This window comes from Schistocerca gregaria, chromosome 3 (genome assembly GCF_023897955.1).
Source record: "Schistocerca gregaria isolate iqSchGreg1 chromosome 3, iqSchGreg1.2, whole genome shotgun sequence".
Classification (NCBI taxonomy): Eukaryota; Metazoa; Arthropoda; class Insecta; order Orthoptera; family Acrididae; genus Schistocerca; species Schistocerca gregaria.
In genome coordinates this window covers 158879451-158895848 of record NC_064922.1, presented here as the reverse complement: position 1 = coordinate 158895848, position 16398 = coordinate 158879451, and the positions used below count along the sequence as shown (strand labels likewise).

At 39.3% G+C, this 16398-nt stretch overlaps 1 protein-coding gene across 2 annotated transcripts in view; it reads right to left on the bottom strand.

Moving 5' to 3' along the window:
- The window catches only part of LOC126354154 (probable chitinase 10), a 256966-nt gene that overhangs the window by 54043 nt on the left and 186525 nt on the right, over nt 1–16398 (bottom strand). For both annotated transcript variants that reach the window (XM_050003569.1, XM_050003570.1), the window contains 5 exons: nt 11366–11501; nt 11136–11278; nt 6392–6577; nt 4564–4689; nt 3709–3856 (listed from right to left, as the gene is read on the bottom strand). In XM_050003569.1, the coding sequence (XP_049859526.1) occupies nt 3709–3856; nt 4564–4689; nt 6392–6577; nt 11136–11278; nt 11366–11501 (739 nt within the window). The remainder of the gene's footprint in view (nt 1–3708; nt 3857–4563; nt 4690–6391; nt 6578–11135; nt 11279–11365; nt 11502–16398) is intronic.

Sequence of the window (16398 nt, the reverse complement as noted above, 5' to 3'; positions counted from 1 at the left end):
CTTTTCTAAATCACTTTACAAGTGATAATGGTCTTCGGATGACCTTACTAGATGGTAAATTACAGCATCATCTGCTAACAACCTAAGAGAACTGCTCAGATTGTCACCCAGGTCATTTATATATATCAGGAACATCAGAGGTCCCAGGACACTTCCCTGGGGAACACCTGATATCAGATCAGTTATACTCGATGATTTGCCGTCTATTACTATCAACTGCGACCTTCCTGACAGGAAATCACGAATCCAGTCGCACAACTGAGACGATACCCCATAGGCCCGCAGCTTGATTAGAAGTTGCTTGTGAGGAACGGTGTCGAAAGCTTTCCGAAAATCTAGAAATACAGAATCAACTTGAGATCCCCTGTCGACAGCAGCCATTACTTTGTGAGAATAAAGAGCTAGCTGCATTGCACAAGAACGATGTTTTCTGAAACCATGCTGATTACGTATCAATAGATTGTTCCCTTCGAGGTAATTCATAATGTTTGAATACAATATATGCTCCAACCCCTACTGCAAACTGACGTCAATGATATAGGTCTGTAGTTCGATGGATTACTCCTACTACCCTTCTTAAACACTGGTACGACCTGCGCGATTTTCCAATCTGCAGGTACAGATCTATCGGTCAGTGAGCGGTTGTATGTGATTGCTAAACAGGGAGCTATTGTATCAGCGTAATCTGAAAGGAACCTAATCGGTATACAATCTGGACCAGAAGACTTGCCCGTATCAAGTGATTTGAGTTGCTTCGCAACCCCTAAGGTATCTGCCTCTAAGAAACTCATGCTTGCAGCTGTTTGTGTTTCAAATTCTGGAATATTCCATTTGTCTTCCCTGGTGAAGGAATTTCGGAAAACTACGTTCAATAACTCCACTTTAGCAGCACAGTTGACGGTAACAGTACCATTGGCACTGCGCAGCGAAGGTATTGACAACGTCTTTCCCCTTGTGTACTTTAAATACGACCAGAATTTCTTCGGATTTTCTACCAAATTTTGAGACAATGTTTCGTTGTGGAATGTATTACAGGCATCTCACATTTAAGTCCGTGCCAAATTTCGTGCTTCTGTAAATTTTAGCCAATCTTCGGGATTTCGCGTTCTTCTGAACTTCACATGCTTTTTCTGTTGCCTCTGCAACAGCATTCGGACCTGTTTTGTGTACCATGGGGGATCAGTTCCATCTCTTACCAATTTATGAGGTATGAATCTCTCAACTGCTGTTGCTACTATATCTTTGAATTTGAGCCACATCTTGTCTACATTTGCATAGTCAGTTCAGAAGGAATGGATATTGTCTCTTAGGAAGGCTTCTAGTGACACTTTATCCGCTTTTTTAAATAAAATTATTTTGCGTTTGTTTCTGGTGGATTTGGAAGAAATGGTATTGAGCCTGGCTACTATGACCTTGTGATCACTAAACCCTGTATCAGTCATGATGCTCTCTATTAGCTCTGCATTGTTTGTGGCTAAGAGGTCAAGAGTGTTTTCACAACCATTTACAATTCGTGTGGGTTCGTGGGCTAACTGCTCAAAATAATTTTTGGAGAAAGCATTTAGAACAATCTCGGAAGATGTTTTCTGCCTACCACCGGTTTTGAACAAGTAGTTTTGCCAACATATTGAGGGAAGGTTGAAGTCCCCACCAACTATAACCGTATGAGTGGGGTATTTATTTGTTATGAGACTCAAATTTTCTCTGAACTGTTCAGCAACTATATCATCGGAGTCTGGGGGGTCGCTAGAAGGAGCGAATTATTAACTTTGTTCGGCTGTTAAGTATAATCTCCACCCATACCAATTCACACGGAGTATCTATCTATTAGCACTTGAAGCTCAGGGACTTTCCCAGCACAACTACATTTACAACTACAATTCCGACTGTTACTTGATCCCAGAATGTCCTGTATTTGCCATGCACCCTTTGAGATTGCAGCCCACCCGGTACTTTCCCGAGGCCTTCTAACCTAAAAAACCGCCCAGTCCATGCCACTCAGCCTTCACTACCCATGTAGTGAACTCCTGACCTATTATGCGGAACCCGAAACCCCATCACCCTCTGGTGCAAGTCAAGGAATCTGCAGCCAACACCGTCACGAAACCGTCTGAGCCTCTGATTGAGACCCTCCACCCGGCTCTGCACCATAGGTCCACAGTCAGTTGTCACTGATGCTGCAGATGGTGTGCTCTGCATTCATCTCGTAAGCAAGACTGGCAGCCTTCACCAAATCAGATAGTCGCTGGAATCCAGAGAGAATTTCCTCAGATCCAAAGCGACACACATCATTAGTGCCGACACGTACCACCACCTGCAGCTGGCTGCACCCTGCGCTCTTCATGGCATCCGGTAGGACCCTTTCCACATCAGGAATGCACATGGAGTGCACACTGGATTTCTTCCCCTCCTTAGCCGCCATATCCCTAAGGGGCCTAACTTGGAGCTCCCAACTACCAATAAGCCCACCCTCTGCGATTGCCTGGACCTTGAAGGCTGAGAATCACCAACTGAAACAGGGCAGGCAGCTGCATCTGGCTCAGCCAGAGACAGTACCTGAACCCTGTTTGTCAGACGCACCGGGGAGGCTTTCTGATCAACCTCCGGGGACGTCTTTCGCTGCCTGCCACGCCTTGGAACGACCTCCCAATCAACCACAGGCGAGGGCTCAGCCCCACTGTGGGCAGCAACCGGGGCGACCACAGTGGCAGACTGATCTGGGGACAGACAGGACGAGGTTGACATCCCCGTGATACCCAAGTCCGGCTCCCCACAGTGGTGCCCATTGGCAACAGCCTCAAGCTGCGTGACCAAAGTCAGTGCCACTTGCAGCTGTGAGCGAAGGGATGCCTAATCAGCCTTCATCCGAACACAATAATCACAGTCCCTGTCCATTCTAAACGATGTTGAACAACAGTTACTGAAACACAAGTCCATGCCTAGATAACGCAAGGGAAACACGCAAAGAATGTATGAACTAACCTGTACAAATGCCTAACGACTGCGCTACAATCTGCCTGAATTTATGATTACAGTAACTAAAACTCATAATTACAACTCCTATACGAAACTCAAATCCAATTTAAGTAAGAAACTATGAAGTAAACACTAAAGTGCAATGCTACAACTCTCAAATACTATAATACGTCCAAAATTTATGAATTAAACAATGCAAGTACCCAAAAACACGTAAAGAAATTAAGAATTAAACTATGTAACAAATAAGTAAGCTAGGAGTATACGACTTGCTGCAGGCAGCTGGTCATCCAACAGTGGCAGGGAGCACACTCCATTTTCTCTGCCAGTCACAACTGGCTATCTTGACCTAATGGCTCTGCTTGATTATGTTCCCTTTGATTTCATTGCCACACGTAAGGAGCTTGGAGGACTTGCTTCGTAAGTTTATATTTTTTCCTATCCAGTTTTACCTGGTTTTTTTATGTGTTTTGGTTCAAGAGTAAGTATCACTGAAATTTATCTGAATAACTCCAGAAAATCATACGAAGGCACAACACTGACTGACAATTTGCTGTTGAAAGCCTTTACTGTCCTAATGAGTAATGTGACTGGGGAAAAAATCCACAGATGCAATAAACAGTTATTTCACCTGATACTTTCACATCTTACTAATTTATCCTGTGAATGTGAATGTTAAATAAAATCAATGACATAATGTAAATTAACTTTTGTTGGTTGCTTTGTGCATACCTCCATCTCCTCCTGGTGGTGCTGCCAATACTGTGCGAATTGTGTTTAGAAGAGGATGTGTACCACCACCACATCGATTGCGGAAATCATCTAGGTCAAGGGCCCATATCATTCCACCACCAAGGCCCATTTTCCTTATGTATTCACTCTACAAAAACAGCAGTAATTGTTATAAAATATTAAATAGACCAAAATTAGATAGTTTAACTCTAAACATCCCTTACAATATGAAAATTATGTTATAGTTTGTAAACTTCTTGTGACCAGCATAACCAATATTATTTGGTACCAGTCACACTCAGTTTATTGATGATTCAGACTGCTCCATGTGAAATGGATACTAACACATATACAACAGTAAATCAAAATAAATTACATTCAAGAAGATATGAAGCAATATTCACATAAGTATCAATACATGAAAATTATATCTAAGTAACTGAGCTTTTTCAACCAGACATGTGTTGTAACTGATTTAAAAATATGGAATAATGATGAGAGTTGAGAAAGAAGGACAGTGACAGGCAGAAGAAGTTACACAGACTTCAATATGTGATAAAGTTAAGATAGCAGGCAGAAACAACCATGAGTCAAATAACAATAAAGCTAATCATGTAAGTAGATGTAAGTAACTTACTCCAGGGCAGGTGCAAGAACTGGTGTGATTTATTTATCAAGAGACATAAGAGTGGATGTAATAATAAGGCAATTATGATCAGGAGCAATAGAGAGGAAAACAAAATTTAACATACAACAAATAACGTGTTTAACTAAGCAAAACAGTCATGATATTTTTGAACTGTACAAAGGAAACAAGGGGTAATGGAGACTACGTAAGAAATGCAATAATCATACCTTTTGTTGAATCATTGCAACATCATCAAAACTGACCCATTGGTTGCCTTTGAATGCATATGGTCCCATCCTTCGCTCTGGGTCCTGCACAACTGTCCATCCTTTGTTCTTAATTCTGTCGCAAATCTGAAACATGATAAGAACAGCCATTGTACACAGCAGTTTTCTTTCTAGAAAAGACCATGCTTCATATGGATAATAGACATGAATGTCTAGCAAAAATTTATCATATGAATTAGTGTAAAAAGTATGCTCAGCTTTGATTTTAAAATAAAAAATGTATGTCTCATTGTGACAGCAACCAAGAACTAATGTGATGATGAGATTGTGTTTCAGCCATGTGACATGATGATGATTGTTTTAAAGGTCATGCAGTGATCAGCTTTGCAAATATATATACAGTCCTTTACTACTGATACCTAGTACAGTGGCAGCTGGTTATGTGCTGCAGTAGCCTGTAAATATTGCACTAAAATTATTTCATTTCTCTTCAAATGTAAGCCATAAATCACACTAAAATTACACCATTTCTTTTTGAATGCAAGCAAGAAACTCCACTAAAATTATTCCATTTTTCTTCGAATGAATTTCTGGTATGAAAATAAAATTGATGAAAACACGTCTTGTAGTTCTCTCTCCATGATAAATACAAACCAATGTGGAGTACTGAGCTTATGCTCAGCTGTGATATGAACAACTCAGAGATGGAACACAGCTGTCTGCTTTCAACTGCACATGCTCTGATATTTCATCATCCCTTCTGGCACAATGATTGGTATGCTGTTTACAGCACCAGATCAGTTTTTCTTTGAAAGAATGTTTAATGTATTGTGCAAATGTAGAGTATGAGGGACTTTTGAGGAGCAGTTGACCTAACGGCACCTTGGCCAACTGGCCAAGTCCACTGACTGGCAATTTTTCAACCTGTGTTCAATTGCCCCTGTTATCATCAATTTTTAATTTTATTTTTTTCCTTCCAATGTTAAACTATTAATTATGAAATTTGAATATATTTAAACAATTCAATTTATGTATGTAAAATTAATATATTCAACAATGTAGGAAAAAACTGATTGCTACTTACTCTACAGATGACACATTATTTTTCAGGTAGATGCAATTAAAAGACAGTTACACATAAGCTTTTGGCCACAGCCTTCATCAGCAAAAGAATGAGAAACACACACCACTCATTCACTCATGCACACATGATCGCCAACTCTGGCAGATCAGACCAGAATGCATTCTGGCCCAAGCTTCAGGAGTTGGCGATCATGTGTGTGAGGTGTGATTGCTTATGTAAATAAATGGTGTGTGTTTCTCTTTCTTTTTCTGATGAAGGCTGTTGCCAAAGGCTTATGTGTAAGCATCTTTTAATTGTGCCTGTCTCTGACTTAATGTGTCATCTTTATGGTCAGTAACAACCTATCTCTTCCTATATTGTTGATATTCCAACCAGGAGTTTCCATTGTTTTATTGGTTTATGATTACTACCCTTCTGAATAAAAACTCTATAGGCCATCACATTGTAGCATATTGGTAACATTTTGCATGAGCCACCACTGCCTAAAACAATACAAAAGTATGAAATAATGAAATTTAAATGAGGGTGAAGCACATACAACTAAATTAGCATAAACTGTGTGTTCTTCAGAGAAGAACCAAAGCATCCAGTCATAAATATAAAATTTAGTTATGCAGTGAAAACTCTATAGAACAGGCAGACAACAGCTGATATGAATGGTATAAAATTACTAGTATTTTAAGTTTATTAGTGTTCTAAAGTAAGCAGAAGTGACTGAAAGTCCATACAGAACTCATCTGTTACCTCATAATAGGCCAGAAAACCAGCAGCCCTTGTGAATTCTCCAGCCTGGCCTGGTCCAGTAGATCGCGCATTTAGTCCATTAGTAGAAGCTTTCTCCAGTTGGAAAGACTGGCCATACAAAGGCATACCCATGACGATTTTGCGCCTGGGTGCTCCTTCTGATATCCAGTAATTAATGGAGAAGTTCTGAAATGATGAAGACTCTTTAGAGATATACTATAGAATTTTCAGAAACTTGGGATGACATTTTATTATTTCTCTGTAATCAATATGTGAGTGTAAAATGGTAGCCACAATCTGCCCAGCAAATTAAATGGATTCTTCATTTTGATGCAGTGCTATCAGCTTCCACCCACAGCTTTGACTACTGTTCCAGTTCTAGCATGATTTTATGTATTCATGCCTCAACCACAGTACAGGCCAGAGCACAACATAAATGCATTCCTTGTGCAGTAAAATGATACAAATATTTCTGGTAAATTAGTTTCCTCCTACTTAGTATTCAGCAAAGACAGATCACATCTTGCACACAGCTTTCTTGTAGATCATACTTCATGGAAAATGTGTCCTACTTTTTCTTCTGACATCCTATAGTGTTGGCTACTTCACAAATCATTAATTTACAATTGCCCAAAGTGATACAATGCATTTTCTTGATTTTTTTTTATTTGTGGTTGCAGAATTGGGATATCTTTCTCATCTTCAAGAGACTTAGGAAACCATTTGAATTTAGCTGCTTGTGTCTTAAAATATGCAACATGGCTAGTTTCAAAAGATGTACAGACACAACCATTCTTAAGATCACAGTGATACTTGATTTACATCATCTTGCAACATGTTCCTACACAATAAAAGCCAAATTTCATTGTTATCATGACATCTCTGTGCCAGGCTGCCAACTTTAGCCCCATAGTTTCAAAAGTACAACATACACTTTTACTTATCTGCTATTTGTACAGCCATCTTAAGGAAAATGTATGATTCTTCATTTGACTTGTAGAAAGCTTTGAATTTCAAGTAGTATGCAGTATCTGACAAAAAAAGTTAAGCACCCAGAAGGAGAGGAGTAACCAAAATAAAACTTCATGGGTTGAGAGAGTATGTGATGTTATTTTCGTGATTACAAAATCAAAATTTACAGAGAACACAGACATGTTCTATTGGGGACAGATCTGTGGATATTGTTAGCTGCAGGAAAATCTCAATATCACACTGACAGTTTAGAGACATATGTGCTTTTTGTTGATAATCATTGTCCTGTTGAAAAATGGCACCATGATACTGTCACACAAGAAGTAACACATGAGGACATAGGATGTCCATGACTAACTGTTGTGTCATCAGAGTATCCTAAATTGCTACCAACCATGTAGCCTGGAGTCATAGCCAATGGCACCCAACAACATCACATCAAGAGTAACACTGCTGTGCCTCTCCAGAACATTGGAAGAATGAGACCTCTTCCCAGGTTGCACCTATACTCAACTGATGACAGTCATTTGGGGTAGTGCAGAACCACAATTCACTACTGAAAACAATGTGATGCTGCTCATCAGCAGCCACAGCTTTGCAGCCATGACACAACACAAGTTTAGTAGCAGTTTTAACGGCAGCCTATGTTTGGGGTGGTAAGACACTAAACTGGCTGCTGTCAGTCTCCAGTCAATGGTTCAGAGTACTACAGAGTGTTACAGTGAATCCAATACTTGTTCTCAGAGGGTAGGAGCAGATGTGAAGTGGCTACGATGTGCTTGGTGCATAATACAGTGATCCTCCCTTGTGGTTGACGAAAACTTCAATGGCGAGTATGCATGGCCTCATGTTCCCATGGTTTCCAACACAGGCCACTGTCACTGCTGAATGCCCCACAAATCTAGATATTTCATGCTTTGGCCATTATTAATATGGGAGCAACACCACAAAACTCTTAAAATAGATTTTTGTCCTCTTATCAGATCATGAAAACTTTCAGAAAAAAATGTGATTTACATTCTGCCACTCTTCTGCAGGGATGTCAGGGATGCATCTGTTTGATGTTGTAGGTAGAGGATACTGACAAGCAGTATTTCCCAGATCCACATAAAGCACAGATTTTTGTTTGTTAAGAGTAATAAACGAAAATCTGTTTCAGTCACTGATAAAGCCTCATAAAACATCAGGACAATGACAAGTGTGGAAGCAATTAATTGAGGCACACATAACAAACGAAAATCTGTTTCAGTCACTGATAAAGCCTCATAAAACATCAGGCCAATGACAAATGTGGAAGCAATTAATTGAGGCACACAGTGAATAACTGAGCTGAATGATGCATAAAAGGCATCATACGAGTAAGTAATGGGACTGCTCGATTTGGATCAGAAAGTCACCACAGGAGTGTATGTACTACGAGTGCTGAAAATTGTGATCACACAGCTGAAGAGAGACACACAACTGTGCCTGCGCATTCTGGTGAGTATGGAAAATATGTAACAGACAGAGAAGATTAGGGCACATGCTAAGTGATGAAAGGAATAGGTCTGTATTCATGTAAAAATTGCTTCATAACTTGCTAGTGGTAACTTTGTTACCTCCACAACCTTTTCACTATAACTGCACAGTGTCACTCCGTATAGTGAGAGGTTTGTTAAGTACATTTCCAGTGACATCTGACCATCAGTATGCCACACAATTATAATGTACTAAACATTGAGATTGAACCCAACAGCAGCAGACCAGGATGGTATACACTGAAGTGACAAAAGTCTTGGGATACCTCCTAATATTATGTTGGACCTCCTTTTGCTCCATGTAATGCAGCAGCTTGACGTGGCATGGACTCAACAACTGGTTCAAATTCCCCTGAAGAAATAGTGAGCCAAGTCACCTCTCTGGCCATCCACAATTGCAAAAGTGTTGCTGGTGCAAAATTTTCTGTACGATCTGACTTCTCGATTATGTCCCATAAGTGTTCAATCTGATTCATTTCAGGCAATCTAGGTTTGCTTGAATTGTCCAGAATGTTCTCCAAACCAATCATGAACAACTGTGGCCTGGTGAATGGTGCCTTATCATCCATGGAAATTCCATTGTTTTTTTAGGAACAATAAGTTCACGAACTTCCGCCCCCAGTAGCTGAGTGGTCAGCGCGACAGAATGTCAATCCTAAGAGTCTGGGTTCAATTCCTGGGTGAGTCGGAGATTTTCTCCACTCAGGGACTGGGTGTTGTGTTGTCCTGATCTTCATTATTTCATTCCCATCAACATGCAAGTTGCCGAAGTGGCATCAAATCGAAAGACTTGCACCCACTGAATGGTCTACCCAATGGGAGGCCCTAGTCACATGACATTTATTAGTTCACGAATGGCTGCAAATGATCTCAAAGTAGCTGAACATAATCATTTCCAATCAAGATCAGTTCAATTGGACTAGAGGTCCCAGTCCATTTCATATAAAAGCAGCTGACATTGTTATGGAGCCACCAACCACATGCACAGTGCCTTGTTGACAACCTGGGTCCATGGCTTTGTGGGGTCTGCACCACACCCAAACCCCACCCATCAGCTCTGAGTGAGTCCCAACTGAAATTGGGACTCACCTAACCAGGCCATGGTTCTCCAGTAATCTAGGATTCAATCAATATGGTCACGAGCCCAGGAGAGGTGCTGCAGGCGATGTCGTCCTGTTACCAAAGGCACTCGTGTCGGTCAATTGCTGCCATAGCCCATTAAGGCCAGATTTTGCCACACTGTCCTAATGGATACATTCATTAAATTTCACATTGATTTCTGCAGTTATTTCACACATCGTTGCTTGTCTGTTAACACTGACAACTATGTAAAACAATGTTGCTCTTAGTTGTTGAGCGAAGGATGTTGGGCACTGTGCTGCCTGTGGTGAGTGGTAGTGTCTGAAATGTGGCATTCTCCGGACACTCTTGACACTATAGATCATGGAATATTAAATTCCATAATGATTTCTGAAATGGAATATCCTACGCATCAAGCTACAACTACCATTCCATGTTCAAAGTATGCCAATTCCTGTAGTGCGGCCATAATCACATCAGAAACCCATTCACATGAATCAAATGAGTATAAATGACAGATTTGTCAATGCACTCCCCTTTTATATCTTGTGTATATGATAATACTGCCATCTGTATATGCGCATATCACTGTCCCATAACTTCTGTTACCTCAGTGTATATTTCTGGATTTCCTGTTTTCATGAGCATTCATCCTTAATAATTAGGCTATCTAGGTATGCATCTAGGCCTGAATCAAACGCAGGTGTGAGTCCTGATCTGACAGATTTGCCTTTGTCATTGCAGGTTTATTACTATGCAGGTTCAACATGTTTGAATGCATTGCACTGATATCATTCTGTGTCACTACATCTTTATTGATGTCATCCACATTGATTAATTTGCTTCATTTCAGTGCATTTAATTCATTTCTTGATGGTTTGTTCATATAAATATGGTAATATAATTTCCAGTCATCACACAATACTGTTCTGAGTGCAGCTTTGTGTTGTTGTTGTCCTAGCACATTCATGATGCATAAGTCTTTTTGTATTGTGTAAAAACAAAGAAAGTAAACTCTTTTGATGCTGATGCAGTCCACTGGTGTTCCATTGCCCATGTTAACAAAAGTAGCATGACTGTCTGTTAGCAATTGTCTAACATTACAAGTTTTCTCAAGTTTAAGAGTACTTCATAAGATACAGTACAGAGTGCAACTTATTTCTTTTGTTACTTACAGCATTAAAGAAGTAGAAATCGTCATCAGGATGGAAATAAAGAGGTGCTACATGTCCTGTTTTCTTGTCCCACTGGCCATGGAAATCATAAGTCATCACTGCTATCCAATCAAGATTCTCTGCCAGAGTTTTAACATCATAACCTGGATGAGAACATAAAAAGTGTAAGAAACATCTAAAAGCATACAAAAAAAACACACTGCAAATGAATGACATTTCTATTCCTATACCTGCATCAATTACAGTTTTGCTTGGAGATACAGCTGAAGATAACAACAATCCCTTAGGCTCAAAGGCCTGCCTTAACTCTTTGACCAGTGCAGCAAATGATGATTTGTCTGAAGCTGGTCCCTTGGCACAATCAACCTAAAAACATATACAAAATTAAAGAACTGTGTGGAACAAAATGCTCGTTTCTTTGTATTTAAACAGGAACAAAAAATTATTTCTTACGTTAGTTACCAGTACTTTTAAAGAACATTTAAAAGTGATGGCATGCAAATATCACAGCATGGATTATTTGCCACTTGTTTTTATTCTTTCTGTATTGAAGCTGTGTCTATGTCTGCTGTATTTCTATAGTTATCAATGCAATATTAGGTTGCCATATTGTGTACCTGTCAATGGCTCAACATTTCTACTATTCAGTGAGTTGTTTCCTGAACTCTTAAATCATTTATATTCTGGCTGAATTATAGTTACAATATGCCAACAGAGACAGGCAAAAGCTTATATATTAATTTTTGGAGCCAGAAGCTCATCCATCTAATGGAGGAGAGGGAAACAAAACCCAAAGTAGGTGAGAACACTACAGAATAAGACAAGAAACAAATCAACAGCTGATAATACAACAGTGTGCTGAGTTTCCATTTATTCTGTCCAGATGTGTGTCCTTTGATCTGAGTATCTCTGCTCTGCTTAATCTCCCCCCCCCCTTCAAAAATGGTCCTACTTTTTTTTAGGAGGTTAACTAAGTTGGAAACCTATTTGAGTGACTTTTATGCTTAGCAGATAAATACTTTTCTGTAATATGTACCTAGTTTCATTCTGAATGTAATTTTTCTTGCCAATCTTTCATTCATTCCTAATATCTAATGTATTTATTTGCATTTACTTCTTTGTTTGCTATAATATATAGGTCACGGAGTTCTTTGTCCTACACATGTTGCAAAAGTAAGTTTTAATTTTAATTCCAATATAACAAATTGCTAGACAGCTTGTTAGCTCAAATCATTAAAGAGTTAATGGTCGTGATACCACCTGAAGGAGAATAAAGAAGTCTTCAGAGAAAAGAGAAGCAGCTGTATAAATATTAAGAGGTTAGATAGAAAACCAGTACTAAGCAAAGAAGAGCAAGCTGAAAAGGCGTATATAGAGGGGCTACACCAGTCCAATGAATTTGCAGGCAGTATTATAGAAAGGGCAGAGAATGTAGAGGAAGATGAGACACCAGGTATTATATTGTGGGAAGAATTTGACAGAGCACTGAAACACCTAAGTCGAAACAAGGCCCCTCGAGTAGATGACATGCTGTCTGAACTACTGATATTTTTTAGAGAACTAGCTATGACAAAACTCTTCCAATGGGTGAGCAAGATGTATGAGACAAGGGACATACCATCAGACTTCAAAAACAATGTAATAAATCCAATTCCAAAGAAAGTAGGTGCAGACAGGTGTCAACATTTCCAAACCATCAGTCCAGTAAGTCATGGTTGCAAAGTACTGACACAGATTATTGACAGAAGAATGGAAAAACTGGTAGAAGCCTTGGGGAACATCAGTTTGAGTTCTGGAGAAATGCTGGACTATGCAAGGCTGGCCCAATGACTTATCTTAGAACATAGGTTAAAGAAAGATAAACATGCACTTATAGCATTTGTAGATTCAGAGAAAGCTTTTAACAGTGTTGATGGGAATACACACTATAATTTTCTGAAGATACCAGGGATAAAATGCAGGGAGAGAAAGGTTACTTCCAACTTGTACAGAAACCAGATGGCAGTTATAAGAATCTAAAGGCATGAAAGGAAAGCAGTGTTTCAGGAGTGACACAGTATTGAAACCTATCTCCCAGACTGTAAAGGAAACCAAAGAAAATTTTGAGGAAGAAGAAATAAAAATTTTGAGGTTTGTCAATGACGTAGTAATTCTGTCAGAGACGGTAAAGAACTTGGAAGAACAGCTGAATGGAATTGCCAGTATCTTGAAAGGAGGACATAAATGAACATTTGAAAGCACACAAGGATAATGGAATGTAGTTGAATTAACTTATGCAGTGCTGAGGGAATTATATTAGGAAACAATACACTAAAAACAGTATATATGAGTTTTGCTATTTGCGTTAAAATAACTGATGAGAGGATACAAAATGTTAAGAAGCATATTCTGAAAGTATTTATCTGGAGTGTAGCCTTGTATGGTAGTGACATGGATGATGAACAGTTCAGACAAGAAGAGAACAGAAGATTTTGGTGTTACAGAAGAATGCTGAAGATTAAATGAGTACATGTAAGTAATGAAGTAGTGCTGAATATAACTGGAGAGGAAAGAAATTTGTAGCATAACTTGACTAAAAGAAGGGATCAAGAAGGGATCAGTTCATCGTACACATCCTGAAACATCAAGGGATCAACAATCTAGTACTGAAGGAAAGTGTACGGGCTAAAAATTGTAGAAGGAGGCCAAGAGAGGAATATAGTAAACATGTTCAAAAGGATGTATGTTGCAGTAGTTAATTAGACATGAAGAGGCATGCACAGGATAGAGTAGCTTGGAGAGCTGCATGAAACCAGACTTAGGACTGAAGACTGCTACAACAACAATACAGAGTTTCTCAGGTGGAATGGTCAGCAAAAAGTGATGACAGGAATGCTCTTTCAAAGTAAAAAACATCACATGGACATATGCCTAGTCTAAATGATTTCTGATGTAGAACACATTTAATGTATATTTCTTCTTGGGCCCAACCACATTTACCCTAATCACTGTGTTGGTCATGGCAGTATAATTAATTGGCCACCAAGATTGCCACACATTATGCCATTAGTATATGAAGATGGTATCTATTCTTTCAGACATGTTCAAAAGAACATATACCATCAGTGACCATGCAGCACTCTTTGAATAAAATGATAATTAAATCAAGACCCTAAGCTGTCGACAGGTGTTGTAAACATCAACAGGAACAGTCGAAAATGTGTGCTCCAACTGGGACTCGAACCTGGGATCTCCTGCTTACATGACAGATGCTCTATCCATCTGAGCCACAGAGGATAGTGTGACTGCAGGGATTTATCCCTTTCATGCTTCCCATAAGACCCACATTCCCAACTTAATGTCCATTACACTCACTACTCGCAGCAGACAATCTTACCGAGTCCCGTAAGAGTTCAGGCAATGTGTGTGCATCCAGCACAGAAGAATGAGGTCAATGGCCGGTTAGCCTTAACTATATGAAGATGGTATCTATTCTTTCAGACATTTGATTGTCATTTCATTATGCCATTAGATTTTTGTTTATGGGGTTGTAGTCTGAGATGTACAAGTAAAAGGTGACTACACAAAATTAATGTCTTGGACATTGCTGCCATCATTATGGAACATGCAGAGGCATTCAGACAAAAAACACTTTTTCTCCCAAGAGTGCACAAATGTACTGAAGTTGATGGTGAGATATTCAAACATTCATTGTAAACTGTACGGCAGCTATAATGTCATGTGTATGATAATGTTTAGAGGTGAATGGGCTAAAAGCACATATTTTTAGTTAATACTTCATAAAAATAAGAGTGTAATGTTTACTTCTGTTGTACATGTGTGAACCTCACAATGTACCAAACAATACAGAAAATAAACGAGAATGTGTATTCAATGTGTTTTCTCTCAGAAACCGTTCACAATACGGCATATGTCCATATGAAATTTTCTGCTTCAAATGACCCTTCCTATCACATCCCTAAAAACTGACCATTCTTTGGAACAGCCTGTGTATGGGTCCAGAGCTGTATGAATTTCTTGATGCATGTCATTTTCCTGTGTAGGTAGTTTTATTTTGAATAATCACTGTATTCCATGATTTAGCTATCAGCTATTTTAACTCCCTTGGGCCTTTTCAAGTTATCTGGTAGCGAAAATGACAGCTGGCCGACATGGCCGTGCGGTTCTAGGAGCTTCAGTCTGGAGGTGCTTGCCCGCTACGGTCACAGGTTCGAATCCTGCCTCGGGCATGGATGTGTGTGATGTCTTTAGGTTAGTTAGGTTTAAGTAGTTGTACGTTCTAGGGGACTCATGACCACAGATGTTAAGTCCCATAGTGCTCAGAGCCATTTCAACCATTTTTGAAAATGACAGCAAAAACTAAAGCAGCTTCAAGTTGAATATACGCTAATGTTTGTTCCGGGCTGGAATAATGGCAATATAGTGGAAAGGATAGACTCTACTTACCATATATCTACATCTACATCTATATCGATACTCTGCAATCCACCTTACGGCACGTGGTGAAAGGCATCCTGTACCACTACTAGTCATTTCCTTTCCTACTTCACTTGTAAACAGAACAAGGAAAAAATGTATGTCTATAGGCCACCATATAAGACCTAATTTCTTGTATCTCATATTCATGGTCCTTATGCATAATGTATATTGGAGGCAACATAATTGTTCTGCAGTCAGCTTCAAATTGCAGTTCTATGAATTTTCTCAATAATGTTCCTCGAAAAGACTGTCTCCTACCCTCCAGGGATTCCCATTTGGTTTCCCAAAGCATCTCCATAACACCAATGTGCCATTCGAACCTACTGGTAACAAATCTAGCAGCCCACCTCTGGATAATAATTCGACCTAGTCCAGATCCCAAACACTTTAGCAGTACTCAATAATAAGTCACACTAGCATCCTATATGTGGTCTTTACAGATGAACCACACTTTCCTAGAATTCTCCCAATAAACCAAAGTTGACTATTCAACTTTCTTACCATAATCCTCACATGTTATTCCATTTCACATTGCTTTGTAATGTTATGCCCAGGTATTTAAAAAAACGTGACTGTGTCAAGCATGATACTTCAAATGCTGTATCCAAAAATTACTGCCTTGTTTTTCCTACTCATCTGCATTAACTTATATTTTTATACATCCAGAGCTAGCTGCCATTCATCACACCAATGAGGAATTTTGTCTGATAAGACATGATTATTACAGCAGATTCACCAAATAGCTGCTTATAATAAGTAATCTTTATATATGACAGTTTTGGCT